At 40.5% G+C, this 21,029-nt stretch overlaps 2 protein-coding genes across 4 annotated transcripts in view; both read right to left on the bottom strand.

The window, feature by feature from the left end:
* Positions 1-62: 62 nt before the first annotated feature.
* samtor (S-adenosylmethionine sensor upstream of mTORC1) lies at positions 63-12,760 on the bottom strand. The gene is made up of 5 exons (XM_061924880.2): positions 12,550-12,760; positions 8,521-8,662; positions 3,265-3,399; positions 2,089-2,203; positions 63-2,017 (listed from the first exon to the last, which is right to left on the bottom strand). The coding sequence occupies exons 1-5, from the start codon at positions 12,689-12,691 to the stop codon at positions 1,388-1,390; spliced, it is 1,164 nt and encodes a 387-aa protein (XP_061780864.1). The 5' UTR covers positions 12,692-12,760; the 3' UTR covers positions 63-1,387.
* A 1,275-nt stretch (positions 12,761-14,035) lies between these two features.
* The window catches only part of ppp1r3ab (protein phosphatase 1, regulatory subunit 3Ab), a 28,699-nt gene continuing 21,705 nt past the window's right edge, over positions 14,036-21,029 (bottom strand). For all 3 annotated transcript variants that reach the window (XM_061924882.1, XM_061924883.1, XM_061924884.1), the window contains one exon: positions 14,036-19,544. In XM_061924882.1, coding sequence (XP_061780866.1) covers positions 16,461-19,544 — 3,084 coding nt within the window. In that variant the 3' untranslated portion in view covers positions 14,036-16,460. The remainder of the gene's footprint in view (positions 19,545-21,029) is intronic.

Below are 21,029 nucleotides of genomic sequence, written 5' to 3'. Positions count from 1 at the left end.
AAACAGCAGTGAATTTAAGTATTTGTATTTTCATGTTTCCTGGGAAGAAGACACAGACCACCTTCCATTTACATTCATTTATAAAACAAGCATACAACCATACAAGAAGCACACATTGTTCTGCACTATTGAACTGGTTTGACAATGAAAGATGAACCATGCAAATGAGCCAAAAGGAACACTTTGGAAGACTACTGCATCACTCCATTACACGACCACTGAACGGGAGTGATGCTCTAATAAAACAGAAGAGATATGAACATGTATTGCAGTCTCCGCACAGGCAAATCTCCTGTTAATCCTTAATATGACAATAATAACGGTTTGTTGTGGGCTGTCCGGTCCATTTGCTAGTGGATGCAGGTGTTCCTTTTAGTTAACAGGGATGGAAGAGCTGTGGGGAGGAAATATTTTGGGTGACGTGCCGCTTTCATTGTGCTGGTTGTTAAACTTTCGTAAGAAAACAAGTCAATGATGCGACGCCCTTTGGGATCAGTGATAAAGTGCCAGTACGCCGTCATTCACACGCGCAAACCCAACAGACGTGTCATCGGCAATTAGCTTAAAAACCTTCGCAGCATCATCATCAGGATCATCTATTGCTTATATAAAAACGCCTCTCGCCTGTTTCAGAGGTCCGACAAGTGCAAATCTTTCCAGTTAAGGTGAGTTTTCTGTTTGAGGACCAGAATATAGTCAAAGTTTTAACAGGACTCTTCAAAGGGTTCGACTACAGCCTTTTGACTGGTTTGTATCATTCAATGTATTAGAACCCCCCCCCCCCCCAAAAAAAAAGTTTCGGAACTAAATCAGTGTTATTATATACAAGGTAAGGGTTTTAAAAAATACTTTGAAACGTTAGTACCTTGTTGACACCATGAGTAACACACTTAAGTCACATTAGTAGAATACTCCAGTCAGATGGTCCTAAAATGCTACAAATACTACATTGTTGTTGTTAAGGATGCATACATCCTTAAGAGGGAGTTAAAAACACACAACACTGAACAACACAATTTCTTTTTCCAAAAAAATGTCATCTTTTCAAAGCTGGCCCACCTGAGTCCGCTTGTTCAACACATTAAAACACCCGTCACGCTTTTGGAGACTTTGACATGTTCAGCATGCACACACGCTGACGTCTGCGCTCGGGTGGCGGAAGCTTGGGTTCACCTTGTTACTGACTTACAAAACAAGTTAACCATTTATCAAAAAATATGTCGAAAGAGTGTTATGAGAAAATAATGTGTAAACGTCTCTCTTTCACACTGTGCAAACCGCATCGTTTGGAGGAGGAGGAGAATGCAGCAGGTTAAGTTTGGCAGCGCAGCAGTCGAAGGGGGGACAGCAGTTCCCAAGAGAGGAGTGCAGGGGGCGCTGGCGGGACCTAGCTCTGGAGCAGGATGGGGTCCTCCAACTCCTGGAAGCCGGGTACAGAACCGCTCTGGCTCTCCCCGGAATCCGAGTCGTAGGCGTCGGGCAGCTCGGTGAAGCCCCAGGCCACCTGGTCGTCCTCGAAGTCGGAGCGAGCCTGTGAGGGCACGTCGGCGCCCTCCTCCTCCTCGTTGGAGTGGAAGTCCTGAGGGATGTAGAGCATCTCGGGGTAGTTGCGCGACACCAGGTCGCTGGTGGTGGCGAGCGACACCTTCCGGAAGGCGATGAGGTGCATGTGGGAGTACTTGACGTACTTGTAGCGCTTGAAGCCCAGCGACTCCACCGCCACGCGCCAGCTGCGCATCATGAGGGCGTGGCGGTTCTGGTGGGAGGAGTCGGGCGTGATGATGAGCAGCAGGCCGTGCAGCTCCAGCAGCTCGTGGGCCTTCTTGCAGCAGATCCAGCGCTGGTACGGCGAGGGGAAGTAGGACAGGAGCAGGGAGAAGACCACCACGTGAAAGAGTTGCGCCGGCAAGGCGTCGATGGGGTTGTGCAGCTGGCGCAGGAAGGCCTCCACGGAGTCGCCCGCCAGCTGGAGAGGCCGCTGCAGCTGAAGGTTGAGGAAGTCGCACTTGTACACACTCTGAGGGAATACGAGGGTGCAAAACGTCAACATTTAGTTTCACGGACGTCATAAGTGACGCTGGTGCACACCTCGACCGCAGGCACGATGTCGATACCGACTGTGAGGAACTCGTCGAACTTCATGAAGGGGTTGAAGCAGCTTCCCACATCCAGGAGGCGCATCTTCCCCACCTGAGTCAGCGGACTACAACACAGGACAGGTTTATGTCAAAAATGCTGCTGATTGCCAAGCACATACAGCGGAGCCTCAATTTACAAACCCCTCTATTTGCAAACTTTTCGATTTACGAACTTTTAGATCGAGCCAAACATGCCTCCGTGTGCAAACCATGTTTCTGTGTTCATTCATTTTGTTTCACGTCTGAAGGCGAAAAGCAGGGCGCAGCATTTTTGGGTAGGCGGAGTCCTCCACGTCACTTGCTGCCCAGGACACTACTGGTCACTTCTTAGCGCTGAAATTCAGCATGTGTGCCTTTTCAGTGTTTTTGCACCTTTTGACCAGTTTGGTCCATTTTGCTAAGTCACTGAGTCCCAAAAACACAACAGACCAGCACGTGGAAAAAAGGGAAGGAATCGCTGTAGAGTTAAAAAAAAAAAAAAAAAAAAAAAAAAAAAAAGACTTTGCGAGGAGTACAATCATGGCACTCACAAGTAATGAAGATTCAAAAGTTTAAAATTTGTGATGAGACCAGACTTTTCTGAAAAAATATGCCAAAGCAGACTTATTTCACAGCGGAGAGAAACGCTACCTCTCGTTCAGCAGCGCCTTTCACGGGACACACACACACGGCCCCTCCCTTCGCCCCTGATGTTTATGTACAGTAAGTGGATTTTACTTTTCTAAATGTTTATTGTTGTAGCAGTATGGTTGTTAAAGTTAATGATTTTTGTGATTTGTGATCATTTGTGAGGGCACCATAGTGACTTCTGTGTGGCAGAGCAGCACAGACAGGACATTTCATTCAGCTTGTTAATAAAGAGAAAGTTTATCCATCACCTCTTTGCTATGTTTGTTTGATATGCAGTACTGTATAGCAATTTAAATGTGATTAAAGTGTAAAAACCTTCATTAAAATATGGACTTTTATCAAGGCTGGAACCCATTATTCATATTTACATTGTTTCTTATGAAGAAATTTGCTTCAGAATACAAACTTTTCTATTTACGAAACCCTGTTCACGACCCAATTAAGTTTGTACTTCCAGGTTCCATTATACTGTATACATACTGCGCTAGCTAGTTACCTTAGCACAGCGCCGGATGGCTGTGCACTTGCAGACGCTGCAGTCAGCCCCGTGGAGAGAGAGAAAGATGCGCTTTTCTTATCCTTTTCCAACATTCTCTTCATGCCACCATCCAGGAAGTATTCTTGGCAGACACTGGACACATACACAGCGCAACAAGGACAGCCTTAGTCTAACACCGTAGGAATGAGGGAAGTTTCTTTCAGCTGACAGAACTCCAAAGCAGCAGTCTGCAACGTTTTTGAGTCCACGCTGCTCCGGACATCATAAATAAATAATAAATATAAAACTAATTAGATTATTTACGTAATCTATCGATTGATAATAGAATCAAATACAACAAACTTTCTGGCCTTAGAGTGTCCTAGTCCAATGACCTTTATTCTTTCTTCTTATAAATGTACAATGAAATTGCCCTTTTACCATTGGAGCATTGCTATTTATCGCTTACATATTTTTCTAAAATAAGTTAATAGGTAAAAAAAAATGAACATGAACCAGGTAATATAGAACCAGTGTTTAGAAAAGTACCTTTAAAAAACAATTACATACAGTTATTCGTTACATTGACAAACAAGTAATTGAATTACTGACAAATTACTCTTTCATAAATGTAATTACAAGGGCAAGTAACTTTTCCATTACTTAAAAAACAACTTAAAATATCTGGCATATGCAGTTGAGATGTTACGTGAGACCAGAGAGTGTTTATGTCCCTTTAAAAGGCGGTGCTTGTTGCGAAGTAATGTGTGATGTCAGCGCCCAAACAGAGCAGCATTAGCTCAACTGTGTTTGCTAGCTCAGACTCGGTTTGCGGGCAGTGAACGCAGCTCTGGTGAATCTTTTCGTTGGATTGTTTTAGCGCTAGTTAAAAAGATTGAATAAGGTATTGTAGGATTGTAAGCTTGCCACTTCAGTCATTGATTTGTTGTTCACTATTCCCTCATAGTAGTAGTGTTTGTATGTGTATGTGTGTACTTAGCCCACATGTTTGCTGTGTAATGTTGCCTCCTATTTATCATCAAGTTCATTTTAGTGTGGCGCTGGTTATTGCTTACATTAGCAAAAAGTTAAAACCTTGCATTGAACTCATTGTGCTTCTAACACTGTCTTAACATTCAGCCACATCAAAAGTAGCGTGCCAAATTACATCAACTGTTTCGCTGACGGCGTTGTAACGTACATACAAGTAATTAATTAGTTTACTCGTTACTAGTAAAAGTAACAACGTTACTAGTAAAAGTAATAGCGTTACTAACGCCGGAAACTGTAAAAAAAGAAAACTACCATATTTTTCGGACTTTAAAAAGGTACACTTAAAATAATTTGATGCTCTCACAAATCGACAGTGCGACTTATAACCCTGTGCGCCTAATGCATGTTCAATTCTGGTTGTGCTTACCGACCTCGAAGCAATTTTATTTGGTACATGGTGCAATGGTAAGTGTGACCCGTAGATGGCAGTCACACATTAGAGATACTTGTGGACTGCAGGCTGATGCCGGTTCAATATATCACTGTTGCAAGTACAGGTTAGCAAGCAAGTCCAAAACGTTGATGTTTCTTTGAGAATATAGAACATTACACACGGCTTTCAAAAATCTGTCAAAATGTTTTAGCACAATTTTGGTAAGCTACAAAGCCGAACTGCTTGATGGATTGTCACATAACGCCTTCCGTAGTCAGACAAGCTGTGCTTCAACATACCATTATTATTTTTATAGTGTGTGTGTATAAGGACCCCAAAAATGCAATTTGCTATTGTAGCCCACGCCGTAGTCCAGAAGCTCCTTCTTTTTTTCTATCTTCTTGTTGAGGTGCATTCATCCTTTACTGTTGCCAATTTCTAAGATAAAGTAGCGTACGGTTATAACTTAAATCTGTCAGTAGACTCGCTATGGAAGCGCAAAAAACTACCGGTACAGCAAAGATGGCGGGGAAAAAACGCTGTCGAAGTGGAGCCACGTAAATAAGACCGCCCACAAAATAACGCATCCTGAAGAGACGGTCAGAAAGCGGCTTGAAGATGGTCTGTAAAACATAATCTGTGCAACTTTTTGACCAAAGGACCACCATTACATGTTAAGTAGAACACAGGTAAGTTTTAATGTAGAAAAAAAATATCATAATATGACCCCTTTAATGCGCCTAATGTATGACAATAGACCTGAATAGTCCTGCTCATCGGCAGTGCGTCTTACAACCCGGTGCGCCCTACGGCCTAAAAAATACGGTCCTACAATTAAGACTATTTGAAGTCTTATAGATTAAAAATATACAAAAAGACACTCTAATAAAGTATGATAAGTGACAATTTAAATGTATATTAATTGGAAGAAGGTTGTTTGATTTTTTGGATAGACAACTTGTCAGCATTAACATACAAACTGTAGATGCTAACGTGTTTGGAAAAACATTTGTTAAGTGTGACAAACATATAGGATGTTAGCTACCAAAATAGACATTTACCTTGTTTCTGATCGTTTGCTGCTCTTAAATATTCAGATGCTTAATGTTAATGTGCTGCATTCATTGATGTGGTGATATTTTGAAATGACAGCTTTTTGACAGTGCAAACACTTTACCCTAACGTCTGTCTTTTTCGCTTCTAAATGATCGCAAAACCTTCAACAGCTTCTCTCTCCTCCACTTTGTGGTCGTTTGTTATTATTTGTCGCCATCTCTCTTTATCGGCACTCCGCTGTCCACCCCGCCACACACACAGGCTACATCACCGGCAGCACGAGCTACATCACCAATGCTATCTTCCGACAGAGACTGAGCCTCGCTCGTCGCTAGTGAGAAGCACTGCGAGGCAACAAATATTAGGAGGAAAAAATAAGATTGCAAAGCTAAAAGTCCGGCGTGGGAATATTTTGGCTTCAAAGCGAATGAGCAAGATTAACCTATTAACACGAACCAACGAGCCCAGTTTACGATGGCAGACGGGGGGGGGGGGAGACAACCAACCCGGTTTTTCCAACTGGTGGAAACACTGCAGTTCAAGATGTTCAATATTTATTTAATGCAGTTTTTCTATCAGAATTTGAGAAAAAATATAAAAATAATAATAGTGAAAAAAATATTAAAACGAAAAAAATTAAAAATAAAGTTTAAGAGTCTTTTATTTGTATTATTTATTAATTTAGGATAATCAGAAATTGTCGACCTTCCAATTAAAATGGTACAAAATATATATATATATATATATATATATATATATATATATATATATATATATTAATAGGAATATTATTATTATTATACTTTATGATAATATATTTAAATAATGCTGACAATAGTATTGTTCATCGGCAAACATGTATTTGACAATATATTGCCAAGCAAGATTTGTTAGTGGCCCAGGCCTGGTGGTCAGCGCTGAAAATCTTAGTCTGACAAAAGTAATTGGACGGAAATGGCAACGACTTCTTCAATGCCACTGTGGAAAAGTTCTGTAATTTAGGCAAAGTTGACCACAGAGGTGGAGTCAGCGTAAAACGAATTGCTTGCATTTTATTATTAGGATTATACAAAAGAAAGCACAGTATTATGTACAAACCCCATTTCCATGAGTTGGGAAATTGTGTTAGATGTAAATATAAACAGAATACAATGATTTGCAAATCATTTTCAACCCATATTCAGTTGAATATGCTACAAAGACAACATATTTGATGTTCAAACTGATAAACTTTTTTTTTTTTGCAAATAATCATTAACTTTAGAATTTGATGCTAGCAACACGTGACAAAGAAGTTGGGAAAGGTGGCAATAAATACTGATAAAGTTGAGGAATGCTCATCAAACACTTATTTGGAACATCCCACAGGTGTGCAGGCTAATTGGGAACAGGTGGGTGCCATGATTGGGTATAAAAACAGCCAAAAAATGCTCAGTCTTTCACAAAAAAGGATGGGGTGAGGTACACCACTTTGTCCACAACTGCATGAGCAAATAGTCAAACAGTTTAAGAACAACGTTTCTCAAAGTGCAATTGCAATACATTTAGGGATTTCAACATCTACGGTCCATAATATAATCAAAAGGTTCCGAGAATCTGGAGAAATCACTCCATGTAAGCGGCATGGCCGGAAACCAACATTGAATGATCGTGACCTTCCATCCCTCAGACGGCACTGTATCAAAAACTGACATCAATCTCTAAAGGATATCACCACATGGGCTCAGGAACACTTCAGAAAACCACTGTCACTAAATACAGTTTGTGGCTACATCTGTAAGTGCAAGTTAAAGCTCTACTATGCAAAGCGAAAGCCATTTATCAACAACATCCAGAAACACCACCGGCTTCTCTGGGCCAGAGATCATCTAAGATGGACTCATGCAAAGTGGAAAACTGTTCTGTGGTCTGACGAGTCCACATTTTAAATTGTCTTTGGAAATATTCGACATCGTGTCATCCGGACCAAAGGGGAAGCGAACCATCCAGACTGTTATCGACGCAAAGTTCAAAAGCCAGCATCTGTGATGGTATGGGGGTGCATTAGTGCCCAAGGCATGGGTAACTTACACATCTGTGAAGGCACCATTAATGCTGAAAGGTACGTACAGGTTTTGGAACAACATATGCTGCCATCTAAGCGCCGTCTTTTTCATGGACGCCCCTGCTTATTTCAGCAAGACAATGCCAAGCCACATTCAGCACGTATTACAACAGCGTGGCTTCGTAAAAAAAAAAAAAAAAAAAAGAGTGCGGGTACTTTCCTGGCCCATCTGCAGTCCAGACCTGTCTCCCGTCGAAAATTATGAAGCGTAAAATACGACAGCGGAGACCCCGGACTGTTGAACGACTGAAGCTCTACATAAAACAAGAATGGGAAAGAATTCCACTTTCAAAGCTTCAACAATTAGTTTCCTCAGTTCCCAATCGTTTGAGTGTTGTTAAAAAAAAGTGATGTGACACAGTGGTGAACATGCCCTTTTCCAACTACTTTGGCACGTGTTACAGCCATGAAATTCTAAGTTAATTATTATTTGCAAAAAAACATCAAATATCTTGTCTTTGTAGTGCATTAATTGAATATGGGTTGAAAATGATTTGCAAATCATTGTATTCCGTTTATATTTACATCTAACACAATTTCCCAACTCATATGGAAACGGGGTTTGTATTAATTTACAAATATCACCAACAAAATAAGAGATAGCATATCTATTAAATAGTTAATTGTGTCTGAATGCAGCCCAGTGGTAAAAGACAGCTCTAAAAGACAATCTCAGGTGCGTCTTTACCTGCGACACCAATCGATGCGGCCCTCCCCTTCACAGTTGACGGCCCAATGGTTGTCTGCCAGGTTCTTCATGGCGAGGGCGTACTCGCTCAGCGTCTGCTCGTCCTTGCAGTGCTCGCGCCAGATCTTGTCAAAGTCGCCCACTGTTGAGAGAGGCAATGCAGGAACACCGGGAGAAGAAAAACACCAAGGTGGAGCGTGAAACAGTGTTGGGTCAAGTAGCAAGCAAATGCTTAGGAGCAAAAAGCATGACAAGGAGTGGTGGTAAACAACAGCAGCAGCCTGAAGGCATGACCACTGTGATTCAAGCGCATCACACGTTGCTTGTTAGCCAATCATGTGGTTAGCGAGCACCAAAACAACCAGGATTGAAGAGCACAGACAAGTAACCGACACAACAAACGCGTCATTTATTCAGCTATGCTTAAATGTGACTGGAAAACATTGAATCTGCATGTCATTACAGTTTATAGCATCAATAAATACAGTCAGTGATTCAAAGGCAACGTCCATCTCGTGCATGGCACCGTGGCAGAAAAAGCTGATGTGGTAAAAATGTTTTGCAAACTTCCCGTTTTACTGCACGCTCTTTTACAGACCAGCTAACTAAAACATATGGTAAATGTAAATACATCACTGAGTATCTGCACTATGTGAACTACGCAATATAAACACTACCTAAAACCTACAGTGAGAAGTTTCCTAAGAGACGGCAATCAATTTGCACTGGTCTGAATACTAGGGGTCTACTGAGTCCATACCGATATATGTGCAATATTAGCAAAAAAAACAACAACAAATATTGGAATGTCCGATATAAGCTATGACAGAAGCAATCCTGCACCGCGTTTATTTGTTTTAAGCTCGAAAGCCAGTTAACATCTAAGCGTTCTCCAATAAGCACACAAGTTGGTATTTTCTTCAATTTTAGTCAATTATTATTAACATCATCAATATTACAAAAGATGAACATGCAGGAGCTTGCAACTACACAACAGCTAAGCACACAATAGCACCCAAGCTACAAATATGTACCGTATTTTCCGCACTATAAGGCGCACCTAAAAACCTCCAATTTTGTCAAAAGCTGACAGTGCGCCTTATAATCCGGTGCGCCTTATATATGGACCAATATTGAGCCTCCAACAGGTAAAAGTTTCAATCAATCAATCAATCGCAACTACGGTAAGCAGCCGCCGACTTCATTTTCCCCCGTAGAAGAAGAAGAAGCGCGCGGTGCATGCTGGGATATATGACTGCGCGATATATATATATATATATATATATATATATATATATATATATATATATATATATATATATATATATATATATAAATAAATAAAACACACCTATACTGTGGTACAGTTTTCAGACTGCAGACTGTATTGATCTATATTGATATATAATGTAGGAACCAGAAATATTAACAACAGAAAGAAACAACCCTTTTGTGCGAATGAGTACCGGTTCGTGGATCGATTGGTACCGGGCCGCGGTCCGGTGGTTGGGGACCACTGGTCTACACGACACGTTATAGTGGTTATTTGGTCAAAATGTTGCATAGATTATGTTTTACTGATGCCTTCTGACCGTCTTATTTGTGTGCCTCCACTATGACAGCGTCTTCTCTCCGCCATCTTTGTTGTGGTTTTTAGCGCTTTCATTTGGAGTCTACTGACAGATACAAGTTTGAACTAGTGTTGTCTCGGGACAACACTAGTATTATATTATATACTAGTACCAATATTTTGGTACCGGTACTAAAACTATTTCGATACTTTTCTAAATAAAAGGGACCACAAAAAATTGCTTTATTGTCTTTATTTTAACAAAAAATCTTAGGGTACATTAAACATGTGTTTCTTATTGCAAGTTTGTCCTTAAATAAAATAGTGAATATACTAGACAACTTGTCTTTTATTAGTAAGCAAGCAAACAAAGGCTCCGAATTTAGTCTGCTGACATTTGCAGTAACATATTGTGCCATTTATCATTCTATTATTTTGTCAAAATTATTAAGGACAGACTGTAAAAATGGATTATTAATCTACTTGTTCATTTACTGTTAATATCTGCTTGTTTTCTATCTACACTTCTGTTAAAATGTAATAATCACTTATTGTTCTGTTTGATACTTTACATTAGTTTTGGATGATACCACATTTGGGTATCAATCCGATACCAAGTAGTTACAGGATCATACATTGGTCATATTCAAAGTCCTCATGTGTCCAGGGACATATTTCCTGTGTATAAACATAGTATATATATTTTTTTAAAACGAAAGAAGATGTGATGCCAAAAAATATTGACGTAATCATAGTAGTGTCGACTAGATACGCTCGTGTACTTGGTATCATTATAGTGGATGAGTACTTTTCAGAGGCGGTATAGTACCGAATAAGATTCATTAGTATTGCGGTACTATACTAATACTGGTATACCGTACAACCCTAGTTCGAACAATACGCTACTTTGCATTGGAAACGGCTTAAGTGGAGGATGCATGTGCATGTACGAGGCAGTCTGCCCCACAACAAGAGAATAGGGAAAAAGTAGGAGCTTATTGACTGCAGCGTGGACTACAACAGCGGAAGTGCACAAAGTACTTTGGGTTCCTCTGCGCAGGAGCACTTTCAGTAAGTCGGCCTGGTCAGTAAGGAGTGCAATTGTGTGGAACTCAGTGCCTGAGGAGGTTAAACTGGTCACAATTTACAAGGCCATCACAACATTTTTTTTAAATGTGGCTTATCAACGTCAACAGCTGCTAGCAGTAAAAGATGGGCCTGTTTTGATGCTAAGATAAATGTTATGTTGTGATGTTGTATTTCATTTTTATCATATTGTATATTTATTGTGTGCTTTTTTTCTTATAAACTGTAATTTTACTGCCTTTTTTACATCATGGCTAGGGGACTACAGATTAAAACTAGCCTTCTGGCTAATTCTGGCTTTTTTAACCATGTGTAGTCATGTGTTATATGAAATTGCAATGTCCCCTTTGAAATAAATTTATCTAATCTAATCCATATCTCTACCATATATGGATAATCCGCTGACGTCACCAGTGGGAAAAATGTTGCTAAATGGGGGAAATACCAAACTGCGTGTTTCCCGGAAATACGAAAGAAGGCGTGAATGTTTTATAAATATCTTCTCAATGCCTTCACCGTTTGATTTCACATTTTAGGGACTTATGCAGATCCCAAAATAATTCAGGAACCAATAGATAAGAAAAGTTGGTTTTACATAAGAGGGCCTTTTTGATCAGAGCGTGTCCATAGGTGTAGAACTGGATGTGAGTTATGTTCTGTTATTTTTATTTAGTATGCACGCCCCAAGTTATACCTCTATAGATGCCCTGTGATTGACCGGTCAACACATCCAGCCCATACCTAAAACCAAATAGAAAATGGGTGGTTTATTAGGACTACAATTCCCCGGCTCTTCTAAAACGTTTGTCATGGCGTGGTTTGGTTGGTTGAGCGGCCGTGCCAGCAACTTGAGGGTTCCAGGTTCGATCCCGGCTTCCGCCATCCCAGTCACTGCCGTCGTGCCCTTGAGCAAGACACTTTACCCACATGCTCCCACATTGGTTTAAATGTAACTTAGATAATGGGTTTCACTATGTAAAGCGCTTTGAGTCACTAGAGAAAAGCGCTATATAAATCAAATTCACTTCACTCCATAAGTGTTAGCTCAGGTTAATGTTTGGTTCACATTCAAGTGGATTTCTGCCTTGTCAACACTTCCCCGTGGGTGTAAGTGCAATATCCACTAGTCTTACAGTTGACACTCAAGTTTAAAGTTGGGTTGTGACTTTAGTTCAAGCTTTAAGTGCAGCTTGTGCACAAACAAACGTTGGCCTGTTAGTGGTTCCATTTAAAAGGTCTGTCTCTACCAGCCAAGAGTATAGCCACGACTGGGAGAATGTGTTTTAAATGGAGGTGGAGCTCCGGTCTGTGTAGTTTTGAGGAAGAAGCTAATTCGTTAGCCAAGAAGCGGATGTGTGGGCCTCGATGCTCACCTTCTCTGTATTTCCTGCGCAGCTTTCTGTGGACATTTTTAACCACCCCAGAAAGTTTCTCCTGCTCCTTTATGCTCGGGGCCGCATCGGGAATGGGTACGTAAAACAGTCCCGGGTGTCCGACGTCGTCGCTGGGGTCCATAGCGCCGGTAACCGTAACCTCCTCTGGTGGTGGCTTCCTCTTTTTTTTTTAATCTTTTTTTTTTTTTTTTTTGCTTCAACCACCGGCTCGCCGGCGGCGCACGTGCCAACAACAGGCAAGCCGATTGGCTCAACTTGGCGCACACGTGCTAAGAAATGACAGCGCGACGTCCAATCATAAGCCTGGAAACGTCTACTGCCCGTGGTGAGACATTTACAGCCCCTCGTAAATCTCGGACACTGCGAAACGCAAAACTAAACACTACAAAAAGCTAAACAACACAAGATTGCTTTATAATGAACACCGATAAATGATCGGATTTTCAACCTTCCGGCCCTTCACACCTAATATCACAATAATACGAAGACACAAACACGACCATAAATCTTATCACACACCATAAAACTATGTTAATACTGTTGTGAAGCAAGTTGTGACGTCACAAAGAGAGTAATGTTGTACAGACTGGAATTGACATTTGTAACGGGTCACTTTATGTTGTGGTCAGTAAATTTTATTTTCATTAATGGAAATTGTAAAACAAAAAACGCTTGGTTTATTTAAACTTAATTTTAAAATGTAAAACAATAAAAACAAAGCCTTCTTCTTTTAACTACGTTTAAAAAACGGTTTGTCTTTCATTTTATAGAACACAAATTAAAACCACAGTAAACAGATACGGGAAAAATACACCAAGAATTATGTGTTTTCAGCTGCAGAAACCGGAAGTTTAATTTTCAAAGTAAAAGCGAGAGTAATTACTACGTGTTCCTGATGTGACTTTGGCCAAAAATGTATTTCAATCCCGACACAGAAATGACTTTAGACATGGCACAAGTAAACTGACACCTACAACAATCTCGACGCACATTTATGAACAGAAGCAGACCAAAGCGGATGTTTTTTTCCCCTCACACATCCCGAAACCGGAAGTAGCCTTTGTAAGACAGGACCGAGGACTGGCCTGTTTTATGGTGCGTGACATGATCAATTATTTGCGTCCACTTTCGTGTGATGTGTGCATAGAGATTTATCTAATGTCAGTCCTCGTTGCGCCATGTTTAGAATAGTTTCAGTGTGGGGCTCCAAATACATTTTAGTACGGGTACTGTATTATCCCCGCTTGTACTTTGAAAATAAAAGTTTCCGGTTTCAGAACATGGAAACAAAATCCGTTAATGTTAACTGCGGATTTCAATATTTTTATATGAAATGTATAAAATGGAAATAAAATCGTTTTTAGGTGAAGTTTTTGCTCTCTTGAGCACCAAAAACAAAAACGTTTTTTCTCAAATTTATTTTTCGTTTTTAAAAATGACATTTAAAAAATGAACCAGTCGTTGTTTCAATTTCTATTCATGAAACGAAAATTAAATGACCAAAACTTACACTGACCGTAATGCCCCCTTGGTTGTTTTTCTTTGGAAGGCATGTAAGCACACATGCAATACTTGATATCCTCTGAGTTTTATAATCATTAGCCAAATGGTCAATGACTTATGGACACATCTCACCCATACCGCTGCAAAAAACATGTCGGTTTTTCAATTATGTGCTTGTCAGTCCCACAAAGATGTGCACCGCCATGCTGTGTGTTTGTCGAGAGAAATAAATAGCACACAACACAATAGGGCTGCATGTTTTGACACATTCATGGAGGTTCATTTGTGTCTTTATTAGGAAAGCTTGTTTCTGGACACAGAATTTTTGTGTTTGAATTTTGTGAAGTTATTAAAAAAAAAATCAGATTATGCTGACAATCTAATTGAATAAAAAATGATAAGCAAAATGCGCATGTTTAAAAAATCAGTTTGTTAGGGTTTTTAAAATTAAGTATGGGAATATTCTTAGGTTTTTAAAAAAAATCTTAAAACATATTGTCATTTTGACACTGTGCATTGATTTTATGGATAACTTCCTTTGAAATTCTGAGTCAAGCAGATATTAAAATACAGGCTTTTAAAATTCCGTGTAAAAAAATGCTGAAATATTCCTGTTTTTAAAAATCAAGTTTGTTAAAACAAGCGGTAGAAAATGGATGGGTGGGATAATATACCAGGTTTTAAAATTCAGTGTTTAAAAACTTTGTGTAAAAAATTCAGTGCAGAAAAAATAGTTGCTTGAAATTTTTTTGCGTAAAATTTCTTGTCATTTTGACACTGTACAATTTGATAAATTGTTGCTTGAAATTTTTTACGTAAAATGTCTTGTCCTTTTGACACTGTACAATCTAATAGATAAAATGTGTGTTTTTAAAAATTCAGTGCGAAAACATTTGTTGGTTCTAATTTTTTGGCGTAAAATCTTATGCCATTTTGACACTGTCCGAATTGATTGATAACTTGCTGTGAAATCATGAGCCAAGCAGATTTTAAAATACAGGGCTTTAAAATCCACTGTGTAAAAATTTAGCGTAAAAAATTCAGTGCAGAAAAAATTGCTCATTGAAATTTTATACGCAAAATCCATCCATCCATCCATTTTCTACCGCTTATTCCCTTTGGGGTCGCGGGGGGCGCTGGAGCCTATCTCAGCTACAATCGGGCGGAAGGCGGGGTACACCCTGGACAAGTCGCCACCTCATCGCAGGGCCAACACAGATAGACAGACAACATTCACACTCACATTCACACACTAGGGCCAATACGCAAAATGTATTGTCATTTTGACACTGTACAAATTTGATGGATAAAATGTGTTTTTTAAAATTCAGTTTGTCAAAATGCAGGGTTTTAAAATTCAGTGTGTAAAAATTCAGTGTAAAAAATTTCAGTGCAGAAAAATTCAGGGCGGAAATATTTGTTGCTTCTAATTTCTGGCGTAAAATGTAACGCCATTTTGACACTGTGCAATTCGATTGATAACTTGCTGTAAAATACAAGTCAAGCAGATATTACAATACAGGGCTTTTAAATTCAGTGTAAAAAAATTAATTGCGGAAATATTCCTTGCTTAAAAATGTGCGTAAAATCTATTATCATTTTGACACTTTACAATTTTAAGGATAAAATGTGTTTTTAAAAATCAAGTTTTAAAATTCAGAGTGTAAAACATTCAGAGCAGAAAAAATTGTTGCTTGAAATTTTTTGCGTAAAATTTGTCATTTTTGACACCGTACTGTTTGATGGATAAAATGTGCGTTATTAAAAAAATACGTTTATAAAAAATATAGAGTTTTAAAATTAAGTGTGTAGAAAAAGCTGTGTAAAAAAATTCAGTGTAAAAATGTTTGTTGCTTCAAAACTCAAGACTCACTTCCGATAAATTAAGACTGAATCAATCGAGCCTGTCTCAGAACCGGCCAATGAGGGGTTGAGTTTGCAGTCACGTGACCCCTGTGTATCCTGTCACATGACTGCAAACTTCTTGAGTTTTGAAGCAAAGAATATTATTGTGCACTGAATTTCTTTTACGGTGTATTTTAACAAACTGAATTTTTAAACACAATACCTTTGCTCCAAAAATGTCTATTCAATGAAAGTGTCAGCATAATTTGAAAAAATAAAATAAAAAATATTTTACAAAATTCAAACACCAAAAATTCAGTTACATAAATTCAGAGTCCAAAAAAAGCTTTGATAATAATAAAAAAAAAAGACAAATTAACCTTCATACACATTTTCACAATTTCATATGGTTCAAGAGTAGAAGATATACATCATGTTTCTATTTGGCTAAATATATCCTGGAGGTCTAATTAATGACAAAAAGTGTCTCCAAAAAAACAAAAAATGGTGTGTCAGACACAGCAATGTGTTTCAGGATGAATTCAGCCCATTGTGTTGTCTTTTATGGGCTGCTTCTCTTCTTGACACAAGAGCCAAAGCACAGAAATCAAGTAGAGGCCAAAACAGGCCAGAAAGTCGTAATAGTAAGCTGTGACTACAAACACCGCTAACAAGGCGGCAAACAGCAACGTTTTGGAGATGCACCTGCAAGAAGTCTCCCGCCACCAGGACGCCTTTCTGATGGTGCTCGGAGCTCCGCCCGCCTGTGGCTCGGCGTGGACGTCCACTGTGTGTGCGTCTTCAAAGCAGAGATGTTCTTCATCCGCCGCCTCGCTGATGGAGGGCATGGGTGCGGACAGCGGCTTGCTGCTGCTCAGAGAAGGCCGCTTACTCGGGTTGAAGGCCGCGTCTGCACTCTGGTCTTTGGCGGCCCGCGTGCCGGCATGGACCGCCCTCAGGCAGTGCATGTACAGCTCCACCTCGTCGTCCGAATCGCTGTCGTCGCTCGTGTGGTCGTTCTCGGGTCCCTCGTTTATATCTTGGCCATGTAGCGTCGCAGTCTTTCCCCCATCATCTTGACTATCTGATTCATCTAGGGTCCTAGCAGTTGGTTCTTCACTTGGATCTTCTCTGGATCCATCATCCTCCTGGAGATGATTCAGAAGAGCACCCTCACACTTGCCATGATCAAACTCCAACATCTGGACTTCCTTTAGATCTTCGCTGGATCCATCATCCTCCTGGAGATGATTCAGAAGAGTATCCTCAAGCTTGCTATGGTTAAACTCCGACATCTGGACTTCATTTAGTTCTTCTCTTGGATCTTTTCTGGATCCATCGTCCTCCGTTAGACGATTCAGAAGAGTATCCTCAAGCCTGTTAGGATCACACTCCAACATCTGGACTTCATTTAGTTCTTCTCTTGGATCTTTTCTGGATCCATCGTCCTCCTTTAGACGATTCAGAAGAGCATCCTCAAGCCTGTTAGGATCACACTCCAACATCTGGACTTCATTTAGTTCTTCTCTTGGATCTTTTCTGGATCCATTGTCCTCCTTTAGACGATTCAGAAGAGCATCCTCAAGCCTGTTAGGATCACTCTCCAACATCTCGACTTCCTTTAGATCTTCTCTGGATCCATCATCCTCCTGGAGAGGATTCAGAAGAGTATCCTCAAGCTGGCTATGGTCAAACTCCGACATCTGGACTTCATTTAGTTCTTCTCTTGAATCTTCTCTGGATGCATCATCCTCCTGAAGATAATTCATAAGAGTATCCTTAAGCTTGTTGTGATCAAACTTTAACATCTGGACTTCCTTTATGTCTTCTCTGGATCCATCATTGTCCTGTAGATTATTCAGAAGAGAATCCTCCAGCTTTTTGTTATCAAACTTTAACATCTGGACTTCCTTTAGGTCTTCGCTGGATCCATCATCCTCCTGGAGAGGATTCAGAAGAGTATCCTCAAGCTTGTTATTGTCAAACTCCAACATCTGGACTTCATTTAGTTCTTCTCTTGGATCTTTTCTGGATCCATCATCCTCCTCTAGACGATTCAGAAGAGCATCCTCAAGCCTGTTAGGATCACACTCCAACATCTGGACTTCATTTATATCTTTTCTGGATCCATCATTCTCCTGTAGCTGATTCAGAAGAGCATCCTCAAGCCTGCTATGATCCCACTCCAACATCTGGACTTCCTTTAGGTCTTCTCTGGATCCACCATTGTCCTGTAGATTATTCAGAAGAGAATCCTGCAGCTTGTTGTGATCAAACTCCAACATCTGGACTTCATCCTGTTTGCCTTTTGCCACGTCAGTGAGCTCTGGATGGTGTAGATCCTTTTCTCGCTCCTCGGTACCCACCTCATCCTCATCATCGACCCCTTCCAACTTCTCAACCTCCATTTTGCAATCTCGCATCTCAGAAACATCTTGCTGTGAGTCTAACGTTGTCTTCTCCAGGTTTTTGGCTTCAAACTCTTTGGAAACAGCTTTGTTATCTTCCCAAACAACGCTCTCCAAAGACTCCTCTCCGCCAGTTGTAATCTGGTTCTGGAGCGGCACAAGCACCTCCGCCTCAGTAGATGTGACGGCCTCAGTTTCTACTATCAGCTGGTCATGTTTCTGTTCTCCAGAGCTCCGCTCTTCACCTGCGAACACATTCACTTCTTCCTCCTCTACCATCATTTCCCAGTTTTGGACCTCAACGTTCTCAGCGCAGCTAAATGTCTCTTCCTTTGGACACTTAGCCACGTCTAAAACACCAGGCTCGTCTTCAAGAATGGTGCTGGGTTCAACATGTTTACCTCCAGCCTTATCTTTGAGGAAATCGAGCACGGCCTCACGAGGTTCCTCGGGACAAGGTCTTCCAACAGCACAAGAAGCGAAGATGTTCTCATGTTCTTTGGCGTAATGAGTAACTTCCAAATGGTTTGAAGCTTCGGCCTCTTCTGCCTGCTTCAAACCCATCTGTTGATCCTCGTGGTCGTGATCCAACTGGGACGGCGTTTCACCTGAAGCGTCCCTGACTGTTAGTAAATCTGCAAACACATCTCTTATCTTTATACTTATTTGATCATCAGTAGCATGTACTAGCACTTCAGGATCATTCCATGTGTCTTTCACTAGGAAAGGAACCTTCACTGTGGCGTCAAAACACTCTTGTGTTGAGTCATCGATGGTGTTGTTCGGAAATTCTTCACGTTCTGTTGAGGCGTCTTCTTCCTCTGTGGAAGGAGTTGTCTTTTCTGGAAGTTTCCAGTCACTGTTGTCAAACATCTGCTGGTACAGAGGAACCATCGCAGTCCCACATGTGAGGCGGTGTCTCGGTTCTTCATTGCCTGTGCCTGGTAATGAAGTCCCACAGACGTCCACAGGTGCGCCCGAGTCTTCCTCTTCCCTGTCGTGTTCAATCGCTGCCTTATCACCGAATGGATCTTCTAATTTTACGTTCTCTTTATGCGCATCTTTTGGGTTTCCCTCTGAGATTGCGTCTTTGGTGGTGGTTTTGTCTTCTGGAGGCGATACATCACCGCCGTCTCTTTGAGAAAAGTAGTCCTTCACCCGAGCCATCCGCGCCGCCTTTCGCCGATTTCTTCGGCTGCAGTTGATCCGGTTCTCAGCCTGTAGAAAAGCGGGGGATCAATTGTGATTTATTAATATTTAAAAGCAGAGCAATGCAATGGAGCTTCTAGTTTCAAATGTTCCAGTTCCAGGGTCAAACTGTGGTCATCAGAATACAGCAAAATCTTGATTTACAAACCCCTCTGTTTGCCAGTATTAGATTTACAAACCTTTAGAAGGAGCCAAATGTGCCCCTTTGTGCGAACCAAGTCTCGGTGTACGGCTTCATTCATTCATTCATTTTGTGTGCCGCTGGATGCAGCCATTTTGGTAATGTCACTTCCTGTGCGGTGCAGTACACACGGGACGAAACCATTTTGGAGAGGCGGAGCCCCCGACGTGGCATACTGTTTACGCAGTGCATTACTCGGTCGCCACGTCTCAGCTCAGTGCTTCAGCGTGTGTTTCTTTTCCCACTATTCACCAAATTTTGTATATTTTTCTTACTCAATATGAATTAAAAAAAGCCAACAAACCAGCCTGGAAAGAAGGAGGGAATCGCTGTGGACTTAGAGAGGAGAGGGAACCCACAAACACGGCCCTTTCTCCCTGTCCCCTTCTCTCTCTACCTTCGCTCCCTTCTCCGCCTCATGTGTCTGCTGAGTCTCCTCTTGTTGGTTGCATGCTACAAAGATTCACCAAAAGCAAGGTAAAGAGGATTTTATTCATTTTTTATTTTTTATTGTTGTTAATTTTTTTGTGAGCACCAAAGGGACGTTTGTGTGTGTTATGTTATGTTATGTTCATTTATTATGTGCGTGCACTGACAGTTGAACTTGCCGTTGTTATGTTTTGATAATAAAGAGATTGTTGATCCATTACCTACTTTTTATGTTTGTTTGATTGATTATATACATAATATATAAACCTTATATATATATATATATATACATATAATTTACTTATACATAATTTTATATATGTATTATATATATACATTATATATATTATCAGTATATATCCATCCATCCCTCCATCCATTTTCTACCGCTTATTCCCTTTGGGGTCACGGGGGGCGCTGGAGCCTATCTCAGCTACAATCGGGCGGAAGGCGGGGTACACCCTGGACAAGTCGCCACCTCATCGTAGTATATATACATATATAAATGTACATATACAGTATATATAGAGAGAAATATGTATATACTGTATATATATATACACACACACACACGGACACACACTCATATGTATACATATACACGTATATATATATATATATATATATATATATATACATACACACACACACACACACACACACACACACACACACACACACACACACACACACACACACATTGTTGATCACGTTTGAACAGATTCTTTCCCACAGGAACAGCGATCACAATGTATTGAGACTGCATATGAATTTAATACCAAACTTAAGAGAGAAGTTTGCCAAACATGATTGACGTGTAAAAATACAGTACAAACTGCTATAAAGCCAGATTTTCGGGGTAACTGGTCAATATGCCTTTTTCG

Source organism: Nerophis lumbriciformis, linkage group LG29, assembly GCF_033978685.3.
Source record: "Nerophis lumbriciformis linkage group LG29, RoL_Nlum_v2.1, whole genome shotgun sequence".
In the NCBI taxonomy this organism is placed as follows: Eukaryota; Metazoa; Chordata; class Actinopteri; order Syngnathiformes; family Syngnathidae; genus Nerophis; species Nerophis lumbriciformis.
Note: the sequence above shows the minus strand (reverse complement) of the source record. Positions and strands in the feature narration are given on the sequence as shown.

Bases quoted from the DNA above. Each gene is read 5' to 3' on its own strand.
- samtor (XM_061924880.2), bottom strand. From the start codon at position 12,691: ATGGACCCCAGCGACGACGTCGGACACCCGGGACTGTTTTACGTACCC. The intron at 2,204-3,264 runs GTAACTAGCTAG...CCTGTGTTGTAG, and splicing joins CCATCCGGCGCTGTGCTAAG to TCCGCTGACTCAGGTGGGGA. The intron at 2,018-2,088 runs GTGTGCACCAGC...GTATTCCCTCAG, and splicing joins ACATCGTGCCTGCGGTCGAG to AGTGTGTACAAGTGCGACTT.